General features: G+C 38.9%; 1 protein-coding gene across 4 annotated transcripts in view; it reads left to right on the forward strand.

The window, feature by feature from the left end:
- Nucleotides 1-25,153, forward strand: part of FOCAD (focadhesin) — a 124,769-nt gene that overhangs the window by 84,039 nt on the left and 15,577 nt on the right. For all 4 annotated transcript variants that reach the window (XM_026097886.2, XM_026097883.2, XM_026097887.2 and 1 more), the window contains 10 exons: nucleotides 2,332-2,424; nucleotides 4,786-4,874; nucleotides 6,876-6,917; nucleotides 9,208-9,316; nucleotides 11,007-11,123; nucleotides 13,229-13,467; nucleotides 15,224-15,313; nucleotides 21,275-21,422; nucleotides 23,864-23,983; nucleotides 24,922-25,044. In XM_026097886.2, the coding sequence (XP_025953671.2) occupies nucleotides 2,332-2,424; nucleotides 4,786-4,874; nucleotides 6,876-6,917; nucleotides 9,208-9,316; nucleotides 11,007-11,123; nucleotides 13,229-13,467; nucleotides 15,224-15,313; nucleotides 21,275-21,422; nucleotides 23,864-23,983; nucleotides 24,922-25,044 (1,170 nt within the window). The remainder of the gene's footprint in view (nucleotides 1-2,331; nucleotides 2,425-4,785; nucleotides 4,875-6,875; nucleotides 6,918-9,207; nucleotides 9,317-11,006; nucleotides 11,124-13,228; nucleotides 13,468-15,223; nucleotides 15,314-21,274; nucleotides 21,423-23,863; nucleotides 23,984-24,921; nucleotides 25,045-25,153) is intronic.

Below are 25,153 nucleotides of genomic sequence, written 5' to 3' on the forward strand. Positions count from 1 at the left end.
TAGGTTTATTAGTACTTGTGGGTAGCTGTTGTAAGTTCAGCTACCTCCCACCCCCACACCCAACAGTGGGCTTGAAGCTTTAGCTTAGTCATCTTGTTTTTATTATAAAAGGAAGAATATCATCTGCTTTATATAGACCATGCAGGGCATTAAACAGATGAGACTGAACAGAAAGAGTTATGAAGATGACTAACAGTGGAGGGGTGATCAGTGGTTTATGTTGGTTACCTATTCTGTAGAAAAGAGGCCAGTAGAGGTACTCATGGTGAAGAAAGGAGGGGTTCGCATTCCTCAAGGCCTGGACTCCTTTCCATGTTGAACGGTGACTAGCCTCCATGAAATAAAGGAGCAATAATAACCTTCTGGGATTAAGCCTTGCAGGATTAGTTACTGTTGGTGGGCTTTGGACTATGTTTGGTGACAGCTACAGAGGAGTTTTTCTGTAACTGTGGCAGTCTGGCATGTTCTTTTAATTTAAAAATGAAAACTGTAAGCCTTAAACAGTGGATACTGAGATATATCCCATCTCACCCCAACCTGATGTATTTGCCTTTCCTTTATTAAAAACGTATTGCCCTGGAAACTGCTGAGATGAAATAACTTGTTTCCAGTGGAGTCCAAATGGCTGTCATGACATTTTTTAATCTTTTGGTGGAGACAGATGGTAGAAATAATTGGACACCAGCAACAAAAATCAATTCTGTATGCCCGTCGTGGAATATGATGGGACATAACAATGCACAGTCGTCATTTTAATTATGAAGCTTGTTTTGTTTCTGGGTCTGAAAACACTGCTGTTTACAAAGGAGGCATTTTTTTTAAATCCCATCTTATTTTAGTAAAATATTGCAGCAATTAGGACTGTAATCATAGAGAGAGAAAAAGGGACTGTGCTGATTGTTTTTTAATACACATTCTTTGTAAATTATTTTATTTTAATTTATAAATTGCATAGCATAGAGTTTGGGGAGGAAGGTACGTATAGCATGCAGGAGTCTGAGGCTTGGGAAACCTATTCTTTTGTGGCCTGAATTTTCCAGTTTTGTTTAATCTGTTACTGTAGTTGTTTCGTTAATCTATGAATGGCTAGAAAATGGCCTTGTTATTGAGACCAGTTGACTTAATTTTGTTTTTCAGTATGCTCTGAAAATGTCTGTGGGTTACTGTTTATTGTGATAGTTACTGGAGAGAACAACTTTGGGCTCCTGAGGAAAGATCGTGCACACATATCAGATTGCATTTTTAGCTGTTTGGGTCATTCTTTTGTCATGAAGTTGAGGCTGCCATGCCTATGTGAGACTTGGTGGTAGAAGGGGAGAGCTGTTGCACATTTCTTTATATTGTGCTTGAAGCAGTGTTCGTTTCCTTCTATTACTTTTATGCTGATGCTTCCTAGAGAAAAAGCTTTTCAAATAATCTCCCCTTTTTTTCTTTAAAAATTCTTTTCCATAAAAAAGTTTGAACTACATACTTGGACATGGTTATGTATACCCCAGTTTTGCATATTGACTCCTTTTGAAACATCACCCCTGTGTTTAGTAGTCATCTGCTTGGATTTATTTTAAGTGTGTGTTTAAAGCTTTTAAAGGCACCTAGGATGTCCAGCAACTATCACAAACATAAACTGCATTACTATCTTTGTTATGTATGCATTTTTCTCTGCCAGTGCTATCAAATGTTGTGTTTATTGCCTTATATAATTCCACTGTTCTCTCTGGGATCAATTATTTGGGTCAATCTGTTGAAATACCCGAAGCATCGTGTCCTGGCTGGCCTGGGTAATGAAGTTGAAAAAGTAACTTGCTGTTGGTAAAAACAGAAAGGAGAACATGATACCCATTTTAATTTCTGACAGCCATGTGTAGTATCTGTGAGTATGAGCAAAATACTGTCAGCAAATCACAGGTTGGAGAACACGTTTTACATGTCCATCGAAGTAAAGTGTCAGTCTCTTTTTGAACTAATCAGTACAGCAGGGAGTAGTCCTGAATGCTTGTAGGATCAGACCATTAAACTCTTAGCCAGTGTATTAGTGTTTGTGTAGCAACAGAAGTCACTGTTGGTTTCAGTGTTTTTTTGATTTCATGACCAAAAGGTGGAGCTTTTAACCTGTTAATTTTATTGAGAGAGACTGGGGTAGTCCTTCAGTCATATGTACATTGTCCTTCATTTTAGCATTAAATTTTTCTTTGGGGAATGAAAGTACAGTCCAAAACAATGTATACTAAAACTATACAATATATGTAGTTTTAAGCTATTACAGACATGGTTTTGAATTATTTTCAGTAGACTTAATATAACCACTTCTACCCTTTCTGATGTGTTGCACAGGTTAACATTCAGCCTTCTGAATGGCACCGCTCTATATTGCTGCCGCAGTCCTGGTTGGGATTTATGAGTCGAACATACAGTGCAGTCTTGCAGGTAATTTTGAGCTACGTGATGATATGCACGTTAGTGTTAAAGCTGTATGAATTTTCATTCTTACAAGTAAGAGCATTCATACAAGTAATAATAATGTAAAACTTAAACCTAAGTTTTTTAATAAGGTTTATGAAAATGAAGTAAAAATAAGGAGAGTGTTCAGCTAATGGAAGCAGGATCTGAGATGTGGGTTATTCAGGTGTAATTTCTGCTTACAGTTCTGATTCTTGCAGCCTTGTTCCTGTGCCAAGTCCCTGCAGATCAGTTGTTCCAATTGCAGGTGACTCTTTAAAACATGAGGTTTTAACTTGAATTCTAACCTATTACTGTGGATGGAAATGCTCTAATGACTATATCACAAAGTAGACAAAGGCTATTGAGAAATAATTAATTAAATATAACTTCTCTCTTTTCCAGTTATGATATGCTGCCATACTCTGAGGGATTAATCTTTCAATTTTCCACCCTAACAGTAGGAAATACAGAAATTATCCTAAAACATCTGTTTCATTAGATCAGCTGAGCTGATACGTAGACTAAAGTAGCATCATTTGTTTTTCCCACAGAAAATGATCTAAGAAATTGTAACAGGTAGCTTCCTTCCAGAAGGCTCCCTTTGTGCTCCTAGAACGGCTTATTTTTCTCTATCTCCAGGCCACCACAGCTGTTTTCACAGTGTGAGCAGATCAGGTTGCTGAGCAAATTCCAGAATCTTTCACTGTTCCTTGTTTTCCTGTATAGCAAAACATGTGCTTCTCTAATGTTTTCAAAACAAGTTGTGTGTTGTCCATCAGCAAATGTCAGGTTCTGAACTGAGCCCCTTTACAAAGCTGCTGCCTGCTTTTCAAATTGTAATTTTAAATCTTAACTACAGAGGGGGCCATGGTCAACTGCGTTTATTTACTTTCCTATTTCATTTCTTCACCTCTGACGCAAGATTTCATGAGAACCTTGGCATTTCCCAGGCTTGGTTCTGAAACCTCGTTAGGATTTCCTGCCTTTTTTCAGGCCAGTGGGACCTAGTTTTGTTGCTCTTGAGATCCCTCGCTGCAGACTTCTTTTTTTTTTGTTTTTAACTGAGACCGGGTATCTTTACTTGTATGCTTCTATAGCATGTTTCCTCTGAGATGGCCAAAAGAGATTACAGTATAAGCTAAGTAGTCTGTGATTGTACAGACTCAGTGTATAACAGTATTTTGGGGCAGGCAGGACAGTAATCCTATCTCCACCTTGGAGGCTGAGGTGCAAAAAAGTCTGGGTTTGGTTATCCAAGGTTAAGTAGTCTCTCCAAAGTTCACCAGAACTCTTGCATGAGGACTTTTTCCCCTTCGTAGATGTGAAAATCCTCTTCACATACTTGCACAGTTCTGCCAGTTTGCATATTCAGCATGTTCTTCGGACTGAACCCAACTTTGTGATGATCTAATGAACCTTGATTTAGTCCAGCATTTAAGCTAGTGTTTTAAGTGTTCTGGAGAGTTGGAATCAGTTTAAGAATACAGTAGTAAAGTCAAAGAGCGTACAGTAAAGTCCCATTTGATGTTATGCTTCTGAGAGCAGGGTAGAGTTTTTGTGCAGCCTTCTCTATAATCAATATATTATTCGTGATCCTTTAATCACTTTGGAGAATCACCTTTTGAGTGATATTAGAGTCTGCAGGATTGACTCCTCCTGTTCTCAGGCCTTTATGAACATCGAACATGCCAGTCTTCAGTATTTGAAAAACACAGCTATGAGCTGATATTTATCAACCGAGGCATAATAACCCAGCAAGGAGCAACAATTGACAGCTCAACCAAGATGAGCAGTAGTTGTCTCAAGGTTTGAGACTGAACCCGTCTGTAAGGCAGAGCTGCTTAATGTGTTCAGATAATGCTTGTAAGAGACCAGAATCTATATCTTTTGAGGTACAGGAAGATTTGTAGCAGAAGGTTACTAGGAGACAGGTGTCATAACAAGGAAAAGGATGAGTTTTGCTTGAAGTAATGAATCAAGAAACTGATGTTTTGCTGTCAGAATTCATTTTAGGTAGTGTACATCTAAATCATCTTTGTCCATTGTACTCTTTCTGCCTTCCAGGGGGACTTCTCTTCCCATGGTCTAGAAGGGATGTCTCAGTATCCGTGGCCATTTGTGCTATCTGCAGCTGCCTTCCTCACTCAGAATCAAAAATTACAAATTCTTTTACTTAATGTGTTGTGTACTACAGTGGTATCCTGTATCAAAAACGATTAGGTTCTCTCATGAGGTAGCCTTAACAGAAAGGTTACATCTGCTACTCAGGTGTTTCCTGAAGAAGAAGGCCAGTCATGATGATTGGCCATTTAAGATCCTCTCCTGATTTATGTTGTGATTCTGCAGGGGAGACAGGCAGAGCTAGAGATGCAGTTAAAACATGGAAAGGAAGATCCTGAAGAGGTGCAGTACAAACAATTTACAGCCTGGCTCTGGTAAGGAAATGCCTGTTTGGTGCTCATCACTTGTAATGGCAAGTGAGGGTGCAGGGGAAGGGGATACTTCAAAGGCTTTGATTTTGCAAGTTTAACAGTCTGTATGAGCACTAAGGACAAGAAACAGATATAAGGTCCATCTGGAAAAAGACACTACTGAGGATCTGTCTGTAAGGATGCTTGTACTCACAGGTACCTTCTCCTCTACAGTGTCTGAAACTTTCCAGGGAGAGCAGCACAAGGGAAGAGGAAATTGCATTTGGTTTGCATTATATTAAAGCACAGGCATAGAGCAAAACTTACTTGTAGAGACTAAGTGAGCTGCCTCACCGCAAACGGCTTGATATAAGAAATGTAAGCCATGGTACAGTGTGTGTAATAGTGGCCTGAGGGGAAAGACCTCATTTCATATGATAAGTTGGCACTGCTGAGTCTGAGGATACTGTTTAAAATCAAGCACGTAATGGACACCGATCATATCCTCAGCTACTACTATTTCAGCTAGCTGAGTTGTGTGTCTTACAGCCTCTCAGGATTTAGCCTGTGCACTTGGGGCGGGGGCAGGGGGGAGAGAGAGAACGTGTCTTTGGACGATATAAATACCTGTTTCTGTGCACATCCGTAAATGTATTGTGAACAAAACTAGTACAAACAAAACCAAAGTGGTCTTTGCCTGGTTTAATCAAGAAGGTGCTACTAAGTCCCACACAGAAGGAATATAAAATTGCTGTGTTTGTTGTTTTACTCTAGCTAAGCCTGGATTAGATGGTTTGATAAGAAGATCCAGAACGATGGGTATTACAGAATAGTTTTTTTATGCAGTAGTAGCAGGATTTTCTGTTTTGCTCTACCTAATACATTTTTTGACAGAGAATAAGGAGGAAGCATTTTCCAGGTGGGAGAGAGATGCAATACTGCTCTTGTAAATTTATCCTAGCCTGAATTCTACTTTGTATTTTCTAACTTTATTAATGTAAGCTATGTCAAAAATGAACAGATTTCATTCTTTAAGGCTCTAAATAACTTTAGTACCCATTAGGCATTTAAGTGCCGCCCATTGGATTTTACCTGACTGTGGACAGCTTAATGTAGATTTAATGTTAATGCTTTATTGTGTTAGTGCTATGCAGTCTTGCACTGATATCTGCCAAGCTGTTTCCAGTGGATGCAGGTTTGAAATTGTATGCAAAAATAATGTGCTTACAAAGGAAATACGGACTGGGTTTTTTTAAAGTCTGAGTGACCTGTGGACTCTGCTTTAGGATACATGCATTTTCAAATTGATTATGTGCTATGGAACTGTGACTGAAGGGTATCTTTTTGCATAGGATGACAGTCATTGCTAGGATTTACTAATTGATACTGTAAGTTTTGGTATACACAATCTTCTTTTCATCACACAAACCTGGCAGTATAGAAGCTTTACTGCATCTCTTCTGCTTCTCTCTTGGTACAAATGCAAAATCAAATAAATGCAGACAAGTAGCCTATTATATATTGACTACAGCAATACATAAGAAATTGTGACTACTCCTATAGCTTTCATTTAAAAGCATTCAGGTTATTGTACTGCCTAATAGCATAAATGCCCATAGTGGTTTTCAGGAGTATAATAAATATTGGATAAATTGTTATAGTTGTCCTTTGTAAAACATTTTATTAGGCCAAGACATAGTACAGTGATCTGGAAAGCTATGTGTAACAGCTAACGAAGCAGATTTATGGCTACTTGCGCTAACTCCAAAAAGTGAAGACAGGTAAGAGCCCTTTAGACAACAGTGGTAGTTTGCACAGGAACATGAAAAAAAACATTGGGTGGTAGGTGACCGTGTTTACACTTTGATACCTGTGATTAGTTTGTGCTAAGTCTTGTGACAGCTGCACAAGGAGTGAGATATATATTGACCTAGAATGGCCACATGTAAGGCATATGGGAAAATTAGCTGAATTCATGCTATGTTATAATGTATATAGTGTATGTTCTTTTTGTTTCTGTTGCAGGGTCAGAGATATGTTGACTGATGTCATCAAAGGTGCTTCAAAGTAAGAATTACTCATTTATTACAGATGAGAATTAATTATTCTGTTTTCTCTTTTGTGGCAGAAGATCTAAAATTGTATATCTTGCAGTTGAGTGTCTGCTAATTTCTTGATTTCACCCCATTGCTGTTCAAGAAAGGAACTCTTCCCAGCTTGTGCATTGAACATTTTTCCACTGCCTAAGTTATTAGAAAGGTCTATGCCTAACGTTTTGAATAAAGCCTGTATAGTGTCGTATGTGCTATTAGCCTGTTCTTTCTTCGAATAGCAAATCCTGTTTTTCTTAAGTTACGTAGTTTATCTGAAAGTTAGCTGGTCCATAGTGAAGTATTGTCTCTTTGGAACTATCCCACTCTCTCTTTCTGTTAAGAGTTTTTTATTGTACCGAGATGCCCACGAAGGCAGGAAATTTTATGTTTTTAGATTTTGCTAGGCTTGTTTGTTTGGTACTGGAATTAGCATATGGCTTTCAGGCAGCAAATAGCGTCTTAACCCTTCCTTAAAATTCTGCTTGAATAGCTTACCTTCCTCCTTTCACCCTGCATTGGCAACTAGTTTCTTACTGTGCTTTCTGCTTTTATAACCTCAAATTGTCCACTTGCACCAGAGCACACAAGTGTCAGAAACAGTGAGTCTTCATAAGAACAAATTCTTACAAAATCTTATATCATAAAGACGTCTTCAGTGACAGAATTATAGTGAAATTACACAGACCATATGAGAGTTGGTACTATCTTGAACTGCCTAGAGAACTGGTTTGAAATACTGCTGGAAGTTCAGAGTTCTGGAGATCTTAAATATTAAGACTTTCTATAAAAGTTTGAATTCTTTTTCCCTTTTTTGGATTATATATAATCAGGTTTTGAAAATATTCCCGGCTCCTCCAGTTCCTCGCTTACCAATCCATCTTGGAAGAGCCAGCTGAAGAGGGACAAAATTTGGTTATTTGTTTGATGTTTTAGCTACCCAACAAATGCCTTTGTTAACTTTAAGTACAGTAGTAGAAAGAGATAAATAAAGGAAGGGCAAAATAATACACTTTAAATATGTCATTCTGGATGTCAGAATAAAAGCTATGATTTTAGTTGTAGAAATTTGTTGGCAAAACTAACTGAGGGAGTAGTGTTTCATAATTTGGGAAGGAGGGCTGAATTTTCTTTAGGTAACAGCAAAAGGATTTCCTGTGCATAGATCTTGTCCCTAGAACTTCTTGAGTTTGCTGGCCTTCTCCTAGTCTGAGACAGTGATAAAGCTGAGACAATATTTATTTTGCTTCATATTTTCAGTAAAGGTTATGACATTCTTCTTTTTGCTCCTGGTGCTAGGATGATGGTTTTTACCTAAATTAAGTTACAGCATCCAGCTTTCGTGAGAGCGTAGTTTTAAAAGTTTATCTCAGTTCGAGGTACCTCATGAAGTATAACCACTTAAAAGTTGATAATCAACAACAAAAAAGACTATGTACATAATTTAGGAAATGATTCAATGGAGCATATATGGGGAAATTTAAAAGAACTTCATTAGCCACCTAATTGTAACTATTTGAGGTTATCTCCTATCTGAAAGCAGATAGCTTCAGAGTTTCAAACCAGGAAGGTCAGTGACATTCCATTAAGATCCTTGTGTGCAGTATTAATAAAGAAAAACAAAAATTCAGAAAACATTTTCACTGTCAAAATGAAGTCCTTGAGGACAGGAAGAAATGCTTAATTTTCCAGAGTGGGTATATGTTTACAGTAATAATTGAGGAAGTTCCTTCAGAAATATAAGGCTGATCCAGAAAATGCAGTATGCTGCATTTTGGTCTAGTACTAGCATATCAGTGTCACTGGTCCAGTACAGCCTGCCTGCCTAGCATTCTCTATTTGAAGAGCTTTTAGTGTTATCCTTTGTAGAGCTGGTCCTGTCTAAGACCAACTGCTCGTTTCTCAGGATACCACTTGCTGTACAAAATCGCAGTTCTTTTTTTTAGTGGGCAGCAGATTTCTGTTTATATACAACTTGTGTGTGTGTATATGTGTATGTCAGGCTTTTTAAAGAAAACAAATGAGAAAAGAAAACTGAAACACTTTTCTCTCTGCCATTCTCTCTCTAATTTCTGAAGATGAGGTACGATATGCTTTTGCTGAGCCAGGAGACAACCCAACAAAATTCATAGGCCAAAGTCTGTGTTAATTAAGGAACCTGTTCCCTGTCAGACTACCTGTAGCACGTACTTCCCTGCACTGAGATGTGTTTTGTGACCTGCATCTCTGTTACGCTTCTGGACTCTTCTTTGCCTTTTTCTGTCCAGGGACAGCCCAGTGGTGAAAGGAAACTCCCTCTTAGCCTTAACTGGTCTTGCGGTTGCAGTAGCCAAATATGAAAGCAGCCTTTCCTCAGACACTGAAGGGATGCCTGAGGTGAGTCAATCTTGGGAAAAGAAGTTCTGTACTCTTAGTGGAATATAATGAAGCAACAGGACGAGGTGTTCAGGGGGCTGGCAAGTGTGCATGGAGTCCTGCACACTTTCAGGTTTGAATTTTACACTGCTCAGTGGATGCTGTCTGGTAGTTCTCGTGTGATCCATACAGAACAGCTTGGTGGTTTCAGTCAGAGTAGGCACCTTCTCATGAGAAACTCGATGACTAATACATTTATTGTCAGACTTGACAGATGTGATAAAGGCCAGTGGGTACTCAGGTCTGGCCGCTTTTCTCGTCTGTTACTCAGTTACAACACTGTGTTTTAAGGTGGCATATGAGACACTCTCTTCCTATTTTGGCATTGACAGAGCAGTTCCTGATGTTGCAGTGACTGTGAACGTCCAACTTTTCTATGCATGGATAAGAGAGAGCCTAAAGCCAACCAAAGAAAGCCAAAGCCAAACCAGATCAAAGCCAAATGACTAGCTTGTTCAGCTAGTATTATGTACTCCTTTTGAAGACCACTTTGAATGCGATATTTTTGGTCTGGCTAGAACACAATGTGTAACACAATGCATATGATTATATGAAGAGTGGCTCACAGAAGGACGCTGAAACAATTTTTGGAGAAGTGGAAAATACACATGTGAGAGAGAGAACTTTTTCCAGTTGAGCTTATTTGCTCATTTGTAAAACATTACAATAACTCATTTCCATGCTGAAAGGCTCCATTTATCCATGTTTGCTCAGCATCTGAGGCTCACTTATTTGTGGCAGTCTGGCAGCCATTCATTGCTATTTTCCTCCTGGTGTTAAAACCAAGAAATATACCACTCCTTACATCTGTGAAAAATGCATTCTCTTGCCATCCCATCCCTGACATTTGATTGATTTATACCTTTTGAAAACAGAAAAGGGCTTTTGAGCCACACATGTAATAGGGACCTTTTACTCTATTAGAAAGAGGGTGTATCACAGTCCAAGGTACCATCTTTAGAGCAGCATTTGAGCTAGATATTATTATGACATGGATGCATTATATTTTTGTGTCACGGAAAAGTTCAGCTTCCTAAATGTTTGTGTGTATGAATGGGTGTGTATGATATATTTTTCTAATAGCCTTTATTATTGGCCACATCTTTAAACAAGTGTGTGTAGGGAGATGAAGTCTTGATTTTAAACAAGAGCTTTTGTCTGCCTGTATATGGTAGCTACCTGAATAGAATTTAAGTGTTCCTGTCATAATTCAAGATACTAAAATAATTAACTGTAAGATCTGTGGAGACTCTTGTGCTTTGCAGCCAGGCTGAAATTACTCAAATAGTAATACTCAGTTTTTGTGGCTACATTGAATTTTGCATGGGCTGAATGGATTCACGAAAGTAGTAACATGCTAACACTGAGCTGTATGAGTGTGGAGTTGTGAATGTTTGTAGGCTTTCTCCACACTGTTATTGTGGGGTTCTCTTACTACTGTCACTTTTGCTTTCACTGAATAGTATCTTGATGAAAAATAGCGTCTATGGGAGGGATTTGTCACGTAAAACATGCTACTTGCTGTGCATAAGAGTGGCAGTATAACCTCTGTCCTGATGCATTGTAGCTGGAGAGCTTCTGTTCAGGTAGGATCCAATTTAAGAAAAGATGATTATTTACGTTTGATTTATATTGTATTTATCACTTACAGACTGAACCTGATTTTCTTCCCACAAAACACTGGATTTCTATGGTCATAGAGACCCTCTTTAGTATTGTGAATAGCCGCTATCACCCTAAAGGTCGAGTCTTCCCATGGTTCTACCAGGTATGTGTAGAAACACAAGTACACCTGAGATATTTAACCAATAAATAAAGGCAAGAGAATATGTTTGGATTTCATACTTAGAATGCTTGGTCTGGAGTTTCCTGGTTCTGTTTGTCCTTGCAGTAGTCATAATATAGGAGAATCAAAAAAATCTTCTTTTTTTCTTCTAAGGTGTTTTCTACTTATCTTACATTGAGTTTTTCTCTTTATTGCCAAAGAAGTAAAAACTACATAGATATAAATGAAAAGAAAAAGACCCTTCAAACCTAGGTATATTCTGCATACATTTGCAAAACAAAAGGTTCTAACATGAACAGACTCTCCTCAGACCACAGTATCAAACTCCTGAGAGGTTCTGAGAGCATGCCTTCAGACTCCAAAATGCTGGCTTTTTCAAAATCTAATAGTTATTCTCATTTTACAGTATTTCTTCAACACTGAAGGACCAGTAGAAACTCTGTCATATGTGATTTCAGTCTGATAATCAGCCTGAGATTCTCAAGCCAGTCTGATAATCAGCCTGAGATTCTCAAGCCATATAAGATTTAAGTATCAGATAGTTCTTAAATAGGATCTGGAGATGGACTGAAAGCTCAATACAGACCTTAAGAAATAGGTATAGTTAGCTCTCAACTATCTGTGGTCAGAATTACCAGGTTGGAGATTCATGGTATCATGGATAGAGAGGGAGCTTGGATTCTGCAGGGCCACATACCAGTCTGCTAATGCATCATGAGGTTTTCTAACCTGAATTTTGGTTTATTCCTTGTTATATCCGTGACAGTTTTAATGTTTTACTCGGGTAGTCTGAGACAACTAGCTGGGAGAGTGTTGGCAAACTGATGAAACTGCTCTCTCTCCTGTTGTGACCTATCACACATGGAAAAGGAGGCATAATAAAATACTCCCTATGATACTTCATGTATGATATCACTGTAAATGGATGAAAGGTTGTACAATGTTATCTCTCCTTCTTTCTTGCTTTCCCTCTTTCCCTCCTCTTTGAAGAGATGAGCATAAGAGGCAACTGCATCTGGTCCAGTCAATGAAAAGTGTGTGTCAAAAAGCTGAAAATTGCTAATCGACCTGAATCAGCTATGGCAGGTGACCTCTGTCATCCCTGATAGGGGATATAGATCACTAATTTAATGCAGTGTTAAATAAATGCTGGACTGGCTGGCACTGAGGAGGTTCAAGTACTTGATTGGCACTATCAGTTTTTGCTGAACTGTTGTGAGACTCCTGCTGCTGAAAATAATACTCAGAAAAGGTGTTTTTGAGATGGAGCAGTGTGGTGTGGCTTGTATTTTTATTTCTAAAATCCACTATGTTCGGGGAAAAAAAAATCATTTCTTGTCTATGTAAAATTCCAGGGCACATGATACTTACAGCTTTCCTGCAGAGTGCCTTGCATACTGACTGGAATTTTTTTCTTTTCCTTTTCAGAGTTGCATGTTGAAGTTAATACATATACATGAGACTATTACATATAATCAGACCATTGCTTTATAAATAGAGGCAGCTCTGTGGATTTTAGCTTTTAAAAAGGAAAGGAATTTAGAACCTTTGTAAGGAATCTTCCTTGCAGAAAGCATTGGTAATCTTGCAGGAGGATCTCGTGATATTTGGTCATCTTCGACATAATACTTTTAAAGTACTGCTTTTTCCGACTCAGTGAATTCTTGGTGTGCTGTGATTCAAAAGTACGTTAACATCATGGCTATTTCTTATTTACATTTCTGAGCACACTCCTGAATATTTTTTCAAGGAAGTTGAAACTAAAATAGAGCAATGTATTTATGTGCAGCCTATTGAATTCCAGTTTCCTCTTGTCTTATCCTTTGTTTACAGTTCCATACTTAGTCTTATTTAAACTTGAAAATTATGTTCTCAATTACCATAATTTTAAACTGGTATCAAGGTAAGGCAAATGGAAATGATGCTATGAAATACTGTTTGTTGCCAGATTGCAATACAGCTGGGCTGCTGTTTGCTGTATACATATTTATTAAGCTCCTAAAATGCTGAATGTTATTATCTAAAAGGGAATTTTATCCACCTTCCCCAAGAGGAAAAGAAAAAAATTCTTCTATATTCTGTTCTAGAAATCCTATTCTGGTGAAAATACAGCCAGTGCTATAGCTCGTTCCTGCGCAGCCACTGCTTTGTCCCTCCTGGTGCCAGTTTTCATCGTGTCTTGCAAGGAGAAGGTTGAGGAAGTCCTGAGTATGCTGACTGCCAGGTTACCTGGGAAACCAAATGCTGATGAGTCTCAAGCTGTTCAAATCCATATGGGCCTCGCTTTGGGAATGTTTATCTCACGTTTGTGTGAAGAAAAAGTCAGGTAGGGATTGCTATATGTAACATAGGTGTGCAAATTATTTCCTCCTTTTCCCTGCATGTGGCATTTAAGTTCTGAGAAGGAAAGTATATACAAGTCAAATGATAATCAAATGATTCTTGAGGTGTTTTGCAACATTCCTTAAAAGGTGTCCTCATTTATTGTCATCATCGTTTTTCCTCTTCTATGCTTTGCTGAATGTTTTTCTCCAAGTATTTTGCCATTCCTTCAGGATGAATGATTAATTTTTATAATATCCTCAACTACTTGTGCAAGTCAGTCAACTAAACAAGCCACACAAATAAGTCTCTTAAAGGGGTTAGCTGCCCTGGGAGACTTTTTTGTAAAATAATTTCTAATTCTCACTGGTTCTTTTCTAAGTGATGTTCTGTACACAAACCAGGGTCCACTTATATCATGCAAGCTCTGCATATGGAGATGCAGCTACAAGGCAAACAGTATAATGGATTGTCTCTAAGGTGTGTTGTTACTGCTGTGTTAACAGCAAAGGGATGTTCTGAAGTTGGTAGAAAATGACTTCTTTCCAGAAGATTGGCCTCAATCCAGGATTATGGTCTCAAACTTCAGATCATTCCAAGAAATTGAGAGATGTAGGTTTGGTTTTATACACTTCCAGCCCCTTGACTGCTTGGGATTGTGTATGCCTATATACCCATAATATATGCATAATTGCTGCACATGCAAGGATTTGAAACATATTTGACAATTGGCTGTTAATTTGCTCTGTGAAACTAAGGTTTCTGAAGCATCTGCCTTTGTTAAAACACTGTGCCGCATTCATCTGTTCTAATATTCATGCTTTGCTATCTTCATGCATTGCTGTCTTCAACTCAGCAGCATAGCTTCGGGATGCACTGTCTCTGGATAATTGGTTAGTAGTGACAACTAAGCTACAGACAAGCACTAAAAGGCTCTTGAGAAAATGACATTAGATCATCTTGGTGTTTTGAAGTATGTGAGCCTGGATTCTTTTTGTTGGGGTGGTTGGGAGGGAATTGAGATTAATTATGTGACATTTATCTAAAAATTTCTTATGGACTGAAACAAATCAGATTTTACTGCTCCACTGCCCAGCATAATTTCAAAGCTTAACTTCAAATATTCTTCCAACTGTTGACATGAACCAATAGTAAAACTTATAAGATTGTACCTATACATAATATCAAATCATAGGGATAATTTACCTTAAAGATGTTATGTTCATTAAGAAGACTGTGGACATGTTTTTGTAACAGGGGATCCCTGGGACATCTTTGGAATGAGATGTAAAGGCTTCCACAGGCAAAGGGATGGAGAGAGAGACTTCCGGAGTCTAATGTCTAAAACTGTGATGAATTTTCAGTTTCTAAACAGTTAAGAGTCCAGCTGAGATTGTTTTCTCCAGCACTTGGAGATGTAGTTTCATTCTGCTGTCACGTGTGTTGTAAAAATTGTGAGTGTCTTTGAGGGTGTTGTAGCAATATGGGGTGCCAGTTAAGGTCTCAATACAATATGCTTTCTATTATTTGTTTATCGTCTGTAATGTTTGTATGAATGTGTCACACATGACGACATGACAGTGATGTCACACACAGTCATACGGTTGCTGCTTACAGACTAGTTTGAGAAGCTGTTATAAAAAATAAAGAACTATATTTAGTGTCATGTTGGGTCTTACCAGGAGGCCTGATAGCCTATGTTGTTTAAAGAACAGAGCTGTTTTGGAGGAATTTTGGGTTTTGTTTTGTTTTCTTTGTAGTGATGTACCTGGTCAGCAGATGAACTTACTTCTAATGAAGTCCCTAGATGCACTGGAAGGCTGCTGCTTCGACACCAGTCTGGAGTACAAGTGAGTTTCTTTCATTAGTGATGATAATATTTTATTTTCAGCTCCACTTTGTTCATTAATACTTTCACCCCTAAATTCTTTACAGAGGATTGTAAAGATGAGGAGACAGCATATTCCTGAGCACTTATTGTAGAGCCACAGGCTCATGCAGGCTGGCAGGGACCTTGGAAGGTCCATGCCCCTGCCGAAAGCAGACCAGGTTGTGCAGGGCTTTACCCTGTCGGGGCTGGACACCCTCCAAGGATGGAGACAGCACCATCTCTCTGCCTGGCTCCACTGCTGGGCTGTCCTTGGTGGGGGAAAACTTTCTCCTCATCTCTGGCGTGAGCCCCTGGTGCCCCCTCTTGCTGCCACCTCTCACTTGGTGGCACCTCCCTACACTGGCCGTGGGCAGAGGCGGTCCCCAATGGGGCCAGGAGCACTGAGGAGAAGGGAGGGACCCCCCTGCCCTGCTCAGGCTGGCCCTGCGCTGCTCTGTGGAGCTGCCCTTGGCCCAGCCCAGCCACGGCTGTGCCTTCCTCCCAGCTGAATTTCGTCATACTCCTTGTGCCTGTTCCTCTGGCTCTACCATCTCTTCTGAGTTAATTGTGCTTATTTAAGTATGTATACGTATACACTGCCTCTTCCATACAGTCCCTTGTGCAAGATAAAAAGAAATAATGACCACCACTGCTCCCTGCTAGCCCACAAGAAAAAACATTGGTCATGTTTAAGAGAGCCGCACAGTCTTGTTCACAGGCAGTGGGAGCATACCACCAATTCTAGGAGCAGAGTTGCTCATTTTACCTACATGTGTTCATTAATGAGAGATACTTCTGAATGTGTCTCCTTGTTGCTCTTCAGTGGTTGCTAACGTGCTCAATGCAGCCTAACTCCTGCTGTTTTGGAGCCCTTTACAGGAATGTGCATGTGGGTGCAATATAGCCTGAGCCCAGGAGCAGCTGCCTTGCATGGCTCCTTTATCTGGGAGAGCCAGGCTGTTAATTTGACAGCTATGGATGGCATGTTGAATGCTGAGGAAAGCAAATATATTTCATTTCACCAACTGCAGTTATTCCTCACGTGTCCCAAAGAGATGAGCAGCCCACCAGGAGGGCAAGATATTATTGAAGGGCATCAGACAATTGCTAGCTTTGGCAAGCCAGGAATAATCTGCACAATAAAACACTTGGCATGTATCAGTTGCTGGTGAACAGTCACACCCTGAACATGTGACCACAGTAGTACATCATTTCTGTGGTAGCTATTTTTCTTTTGGAGTAGGGAAGGATCTGCATCATCTTGTGTGCTTCAGTGTAGGTGCATAGGTTTTTCTTTGATTTTGAGCATTTTTCTACCCAGTTCTTCCCTTTTCAAAGGAAACAGAGCAATAATTCCAGTTTGCTTGTGCCTTCCCCTTCTCCAGTGATCTTCTGAAAAGCTCTGGAGGGTTCACAGCTGCACATCGTTGGGCTATGAACTTGGACAGCTTAGTCAGGATACAGAATGCCCTTGGCTGGCCAGTGGTGCACAGGTGGCTGTATCAGCTGCATCACTGCGTTATACCCATTGCCGCTTGTTTGTGTGACCTGTTAGCTGAAGATGAAAGCCCTACAGAAAAGCCAAACTAGACTGCCCTGCTGGCAGGAGGCAGACAGAAGAGTATGAAGCAATGGTAAGCAAGAAAAGGAGTAATAAAGAATTTCTTGTGCTGAGCATAATAGAAACCTTTTAAAAATCTAGTTCTAAAGTTGTTGTGTAGTGTGAGCACTATGCTTCATGAGCAAAGAATTAATTTAAAGCTGCAAACGTTGCAGACTGTTTGTATGAGTTTGGCATGCCTCAGCTTCTGAACTACTGTTATCTCTAAAGGAAGGGCCCTTTCAGCCTTTGCATGTAGTTACAATAGGCACAGCTAACTATGTCAGCTGTATGTGAGTGTTTTATCCCTGGTAAACTTGCTGTTAAAATAGGTTGGAAGTTTTTTGAGAGTAGGTATGTCATGCTGCACAAATGGGGGAGGGAGGAAGTTCCGTTTTTTCTAAATGCCAGCAGTAATCATTTCCCCTCTTGGGGCTGCTCTGAGGTTGCTGACATTTAATAGGATTCTGGGAGAGCTGATAAGACTCCCAGTACAAATTCATTGTTCTGCCATAATTTAGAAGAGATTTTTGACTGCTCTGATCTGCCAAATTATTGGAATTATCTTGTATCATGCTGCCATCTAGTGGAAATAAACCTTTAATTCCTATTTCCCCTGTTTGCCCACCTCCTCTTCCTACCCTGACAGCATACATGCACACACATATGCATGCATACACATGCATTCCCATACTGTTGTACAGTAGATCTTCTAGCTTACCAGTAAATTTCTGAGATGTGGCATGCCTCCTGATTGTTTTAGAAGATGTGTCTGTCTGCCTAGTTATATGTTTCTTCAGGGTGTTAAGTGAGGCATCTCACACATTGATGGCTGTTATTGAGATAAAGAAGTTTTTGCTATTTTTGTTTTGTTTTTCTGCCTCGAGGGCCTAGATAAACAAAGAAGTTTAACAAAGCCTGTGGGCATGCAAAGTGAAGCTCACACAACACACTTCACTGATAATGTCAGTCTTGATAGAAATATTGATTATGTATGTACTTTTTTGTTTTTTAGGGTAATTTTCTTTTGAACTTTTAATTAAAAATTTTTGTTGTTATTTTGGGGAAAGAGGAAGGAAGAAAACAGAGCTATTTCTAATAAACAATAAGCAGCAGGTATTTTTTTCCCAAAGGCAGTGCTTTAGCATGGTGGGAATCTGCTTATGTGCCATAAGGATCTGTACACCTATGTAAGTTGCATGAAATACTCTAAAAAGTTTTCACTTTGAAAAGATCATTGTGAGAGTAGTTCTTCTAAGTCAGTACTCTTTTATCTGTCTTTAACCACACCGGGAAGAAAATAACAGTGAAACTCATCATCTTTAAAGGGGGGAAACCATCTCAAATAAGTATATATTAGTATTATACTTCTTCAATTTTTATCTGGAACAGAGTTTCAGAGATTGCAGAGCCTTAGGGCATGGTTTTAAATGGAAGGCATTTAAACATTATCGAGAGATGTGTGAGAGGACATTAAATCTTCCCATATGTTAGGTAGAAAATAAGTATGGTTTAAAAATAGATACTAATATAGCACCTTTTGGTGATGTATGTATGATGAAACATGTATGTAACATGTATATCACAAGAGTGATTTTTGAAAGTGTTTTTATACAATTCTTTATGCTACTAGATTTTGTCAGGCTTATTGATCATGAAGGCTACTGAACAACTCATTTTTCTTCCCAAGCCTATCATACATAGAGACTGAGAGCAGGTTCAGCAAGTATTTGCATTCATAAGTGTTAGCAACTTTTCTAGTTACTTAGTAGATTATATTGAATATATTATCTCAAGTCAATCTGAGTGTTCTGGGAAAAAAGAATGAGAACCAAATGAAGGGCAGGCATCCAGTTGTAACAGTACAACATTTGGATAGCAAATGTAGCAGAACATATGGTCCCTGTCTTGCAAGGTTTTGCTTTTTGTTTTTTCTCCTTTCTGCAGACAAAGAAAAACATGACATGTTGAAGATGGGGTTAATACTGACCTTTGAAGGGTCTGCTTGTACAAAGTTATTGAGAATACCAAGGAGTGGTAATGTTTTCTGGCTTGCCCATTACATTTCCCTTATTCAGTGTGAATTCTACAACAGCCTTACAAATGTGTCTTTTCATATAAAGCCTTTGCATGGCAGAACTAGCATGTATCTGCTAGTATAAATACTGGAGAAATATTGGGTAAATGGTGAATGCTGATGCTTAAGTGTTGAGTAGAGATGTCGTGAAAAGCCAAGTTACTCTGAAATATGACATATGCAGTAGTCTTCCTTAAAGCTGGTATTCAGAGCCATAAACCAACTTGCTTTTATGGAGTTTTCTTAAGGTCTGTAAGTGTTTGATATGGATTTAAGGCATTTTCAACCCCAAATGGTCATCAGAATTTTTTTACTGTTCCTAGAGAAACATGCCAAATTTCCAGTGACCTCAGGATTAGCAGCATTTAGCCCTTTACAATGTCATTTTTTCCTTCTCCTGAACATATCCTTTTATTTTGTTTCACTCTTTGCTCATGAAGTTCTTTGTGTTGTGATGTGATGAACCCTACTGCGTTGTACATTTCCAAGCTATCATGTTGAGAGGTGACAATAGATTCACAGATGGTAATGGCAGTAGCGCAGTGTATCTGATACACTGGCAGTATAACACTTAGAACATATTGGGAAATTTGAGCTACCATGCTGATGAAGTGAATGTTGATTTTATGTAGGTCACAAACAGGATGACCAAGTGAGAAAGATTGCTAAAGATTGCTAGTTCCACAGTATTTTTTCTTTTTACTTCACAAAAAGCGTGTGTGTCTGTGTGAAATTTTACTCTTGCTTCAGTTCCCTGCTACATTTTGGTTTTTGCAAAGTGACAGCAACATAAAAAAAAAAATTGTAACTCTAACTAGGAACCTAGTGGTCTTTCTGTGTATTTTTGTAAGCCTGTAGTAGAGTAAGTGTGTATGATTCAGATTTGCCCTAAGCCATATCCTTTTTTCGTTGGCTGTTCATGAATTCAAGTATACCACATATTTATAAATGTTGATTCCAGAGATTTGTTGCATATTTTTCACTGGAAAAAGGAAGGAGGGGGCTGTTCTGCAGAGACACCACTGAATGTGCTAGCCATGTTGGTCATCTTTATCCCCAGTTGTTGAAAAATGTTAGCTTGAAGCTGACTGAAGTTATTCCCAAAAGTTTATTTTTTATTTAGCTAAGTAAAAGCAATAACTTTTCCTATTTTTGAATTGGAAATTTTAGCACAAGCGAAAAAGGGTGCCTAATATCCTAGCCACATTCAGTTGACTGTTTGCTGTGTGCAGTGTTGGTCACTGGCATGCTCATGGAGATGCATAAGGGAAAGGGGAGCTTCATCTTCAGGTAGCAGCTGCTGCTTTCAGCTGCTTTGTATTCGTGTATTGAGAGCACCTTTCAGAGCAATGGCTGTTAGTAGCTTGTGATGGTAGCCAAGGCTGGTTGGGAATTTTCTGACAAAACTCTTCTAGTGTAAGGGTTGATGACTTGTGGAAACTGGAACTCTTTATGGGAGCCATAGGTGCTGCATTTCATAAGAAAGTATTTTCAGGTCCAGAGTGGAATTTCTTGTCAAAATCTGAAAAAGAGCCAGATACCATGAAAACACTTATGTCAGTTGCCATGTTAAATTACGTACTTTAAACCTACGTGCCCCTTGCTGAAATTTTGAGTATGCTCAGCATCAAATTATTAATTCTGCCGGGATATGTCTGCCCTGTTGAAGCTGGTCCACTGTTGTGTGTATACATATATTTTAATACATATGGGTTAAAATGTGTACCTAACTTACATTCTGAAATGCAGCTGAATACCATGGCCATACAGCCTTCTTAGCTGCTATCTGGCTCAGGCAGTAGCTTAATCATTTTTGCAGACTGAAACATCTCTTGCAGGAGAGACTGAGAGAAACAGATCCTAAAAGCAAACCTGCAATTATTGTGTTTAATTGGGGTATCATAGAGTTTGGGATATCAGTATGAATCAGATGGACAGGTTTGGATCCATACTTCCCTCCTGCCAGATGTGTTTGTTCACAGGGCTATTGGTTCTTCCAAAGTAGAAGAAATAAGGAAACTGTTTATATATGTCTTGCTGTTCTGAACCTACTTTTTCATCATACGCTCTCTTTTTACCTTGTGCCTTCTTAAAAGGATCATCTCAGTATGAAATAAAAACCACTTGTAAAATTGACTGTGCTAATTATCAGTGAGGGCCAAGAGTTCTTACTGCTCAGCAATCCAAGCTAATTTGGTGATGAAAAAAAGAGTTCAGAGCAGCCAAGGCATCTGTAATCCTTTTTCTTTTGTCTTTTCTTTAAGCACTGGATGTATTTTGGGAGTGGGACTTGTTCTTTCACTCATGAGTCACAGCAGCCAAACAGAATCACGAGTACATGTTTCTGCTTCACTGCAAAAACTTTGTAACTACCTGGATGGCAGCGAGGACCAAAGCAGATGGGTCCAGGAGGTATGGTCTGTTTTATCACAGATTTTAAATCTTCCTTTCTCTTTGCATCTTCCTTTTAATAACTCAACTCTTTACTGAAGCTTTGTACCCACTGGGTGTGGGTACAAGCACCGTTTTTACTCAGATCCTTGATTTCTGATGTTTTCTACCCTGTCAGCTTCATTTTATATCTATTGAACAAAACAATTTTAGAATAACCAATAATGCAGCACAGACATTAAGAAAGTGCTTGATAAGATATAAAATTCAGAGTGCTTCTTTAGGTCCTTAACTCATACTGAAATTGTTGAAAGTTGGGACCTATGTAACTGTGCATCTAGATCCTTCTTTGAAAGTTGCTGTCACTAACTGATGTGAATCTTGCACTACTGAGTGCTGCTACATCTCTGTTTTCTGTTCTCATTATAACATTGCTTTGGAGGCTTAAACTGAGCTGTGCTAGGTTTGAGCATGCCCTTCAATATATTTTGCCAAGCTACTGTGAGTTCTGACATGGGTCCTTGTAGCAAGAAGTGTGCAGCCTCGTCAGGGTAAAACTTGAAAAGGAAAGCTGACAAAACTGGAGAAGCTGGTAACAGAAAGCAAGGATGAAAATAAGCAGGTGTTTGTTGCGGAAACCTCTACCTGTCATGAGTAAACTCACAGCAGTTGAACAGCTGAGTTTCATAATGCTTTGTTTTCCTAAGGGATTTAACAGATACTCATAGCATTCATTTCTTTTTCCTTCTTGGTACTGTTCTGAAAGCCCTTTTTGTGTAATAAATGTATAATTTTATGGAGTTTAATTTTTTTGGCAGTCCATGTGTGTTGGGGATTAGCCTTTTGCTGTTTGTGGATCACGTTTTAAAATAACTTATATCTGTGAAATCATTTATCCCTCCCTAAGGATCTCAGAGTGCTTTACTGAAGTTAAACTGATGTGCAAACTCTGTACAGGGTTCAATACAGCAACTGCTGGGATGAAATGCAGCAGCTGTTTAACATCATGAAGTAATTCGAGATGAGAATCAAAACATGCCTTTTTCAGTTAAAATCTCCATAATGAATTGCACAGATAATTACAACAGTAAAATTTGGCCAGGACCTTGAGATGAATATTACTATATTTGAAGTGCACTAAAGGCTCTTTCAGAGCAATAAACGTCTGGGGTACTATCCTGTCCTGGAGAGAACTTTGGCCTGCTGCAGTGAGAGGTCTAATATGGGCATTACTTCATCCAAACCAAATTGTTGGCAATCCTGCCCAGCAGGTAGGGGCTCTCTAAATTCCCTTACTGTCATATGCTGTTCTCTTGCTTAGTTTTGTACCAGTGAGGTTAAGCAGTTGGCACAGTTGTCCTGTTGAAGGTTCAGACTTCGTTTCCTTATCCTCCATGTCTGAGGGTGAAGAGCAGAAAAGCAGTGTCACTTGTGGATGCTTCTGCATGGGGATGTGAGCCTAATCCCATAGGTTGTGTGTGGGAGACTCTTGTACTACATGCTCCTCTTCTGTCCTTATAGGCCTGCTGGCAGCACTGATGGGATCACAGCATGCTGTGTATGCTCACAAAGATAATGTTCAAATACTCATGCTGAGAAAAATAACTTCATTTCTGTGGAAGGTCAGGATTTTGCCCTAAGTAAACAAAACCAGAAGTATTTCCAGGCTTTAGTTGTACTTTTCTAATGTCAGCATAGATGATGAGTCTTTCTTAGGAACAATAAACATCTGAAAATATAAACTGAAGACCACATGACTTTTTTTTAATCATGCTAGCACATTGCTCCATGGCTTATAAAGCACATATTCTCAGCAGCCTGCCTTTCCTACAGATTAATTTTCTTGTTGAAGTATGTGTTGTATGGTATTCTATAAATTCTGTCCTACGTATTATCCATGATTCTGATGAGACAGTAAAACCAGCATCCCTTTTACCACTGGTGGAGTGTCAAATGAAGATTGAAGGCCTTACCCTAGCTTACAGGACGAAAAGGAATGAAGCTTAGAGTGATGCTTCTCAGTTTCTGGCACTGAGGAGTTGTGTGAGAGCTGTTGCTGAGTGCACAGGTCCTGCCTCCATGGCAGATACTTTGCAGATCACCCGTGGACAAAGAACAGACAGCAGCAGACAGAATTATAAAATTTGCTTCTTACAGCAAAGAATTTAGTTTGTATCAATGAGTGCAACAGTTTCTCTAGAGAGACAATAAATATAAGTGCTGTGGAAATGCAGGTGTGGCTGATGCATGAAAAAACAACTCCAAAAGTGCAGCAGCAAACACTGCTTTCTATTTGAGGTGAAATTTGAGAATTTATGGTTAAGTTTTACTGCTGTAGTAACCAGGTAGTATAAAACCTCTCTGAGGAAGTAAAGATAGCCTTCTTAATGATTTTGTGTGTGTGTGTGTTTGTGAATTTGATCAGACTCTGGATATCAGAATTAAACAATTTTATTTTTCAGGTCCTTGCCTATTCTGTAGCCTGTTCCTGTGTATCTGCTTTCAGTGTTGGAATCATAGAAGCAGCAGAGGCTGAGGAGGCCATGAACAAGCTGCGAACCTTGGTGGAAAATAATCAGCAGGTCATACTTGGAGTTTGGGTTTTGCTTCAGTTCTATTCGTCTCTTAAGTATTTCATATTGCATACTGTTCTACCCAGTCCATCACCTGAAGAAAACATACTGATCTGTTTTGAGCATTAAGTAGCATTTGAGTGTGTTGTGCATACAACGCAGTTACCATGATGACCATTTGTTCCATTGAAACATTGCCTGTAGCTGTATAGCAAATACCAAAGAGTGAAGCAAAAACAGAATTTATGTATGTTTGATTGCATTTAAAAGAGAGGTTGATACTTTTGGGTTCATAGTGTCTTTAGTTCCTGTGTCTGACCAATTATTGTTTCTTTTAAAACATTTTTCTTAAGATCTTTTTCTTGGTAGGAAAATACATTTTCTGTGCTTTTCTGAAATTTTACTTTCCTCTGTACTTCAGACAGCACATCATATCCACAGCCACAGCTGCTTCTGGGTGTCTGTTTCATCCCTCAGTGTTTTAGGATCACCCTGTAAAAATGACCAAAATAGTCTCTGTATTTCAGTGCTAGTTCTCCTTCTTTGTTAAATGCTTACTTGGGGGAGGAAGGGGGGGAAGGAAAAGCACAACCATTTAGAATCAAAGCCAGTTACAACAATAGCCATCTGTCCAGTATGTTTATCCTGAAAATGGCAAGTCAACCTTTGCAACTGCTTTTCCTCTTCACATCAGAATGTCCACTCTAAAATAAATCTCCAGACCAATATACGTGCCAAAGACTAGTTTCTAATCTCAGAAAATCCTCTGTCACTCAACATTACCAAGTACTTAAAATAAGAAAGCATCCAGTATTTTTGAAGAAGAGTAAATTTAGGGGAAGTGCTGCCTTACAAATGTTGTATGATTTTAGTTTTTCTTTTTTGGAAAAGAATACATAGTCATTTGGAAGATCTGTTTTTTAATATGCATCTTTTTTACCTTACAGACATCCGGTTTTGCTTTAGCTCTAGGTACGATTGTTCATGGTTTGTCAGCTTGTGGTCATGGGAAAGCTGAAGACCTGAGTAACAGGCTGATGCCAGCCTGGATTAAAATTGTACTTGCAGAGGTAAGGGAGTTGGAATTCATATCTTGGGAACTTTTTGTTTTTTAAATGAATTGTAGAGGCATAATTCTCCTTGCTTCTGCTGGAGTAATGGTAGGAAAAGTTTGGACTA

Source organism: Dromaius novaehollandiae, chromosome Z (assembly GCF_036370855.1).
Source record: "Dromaius novaehollandiae isolate bDroNov1 chromosome Z, bDroNov1.hap1, whole genome shotgun sequence".
Classification (NCBI taxonomy): domain Eukaryota; kingdom Metazoa; phylum Chordata; class Aves; order Casuariiformes; family Dromaiidae; genus Dromaius; species Dromaius novaehollandiae.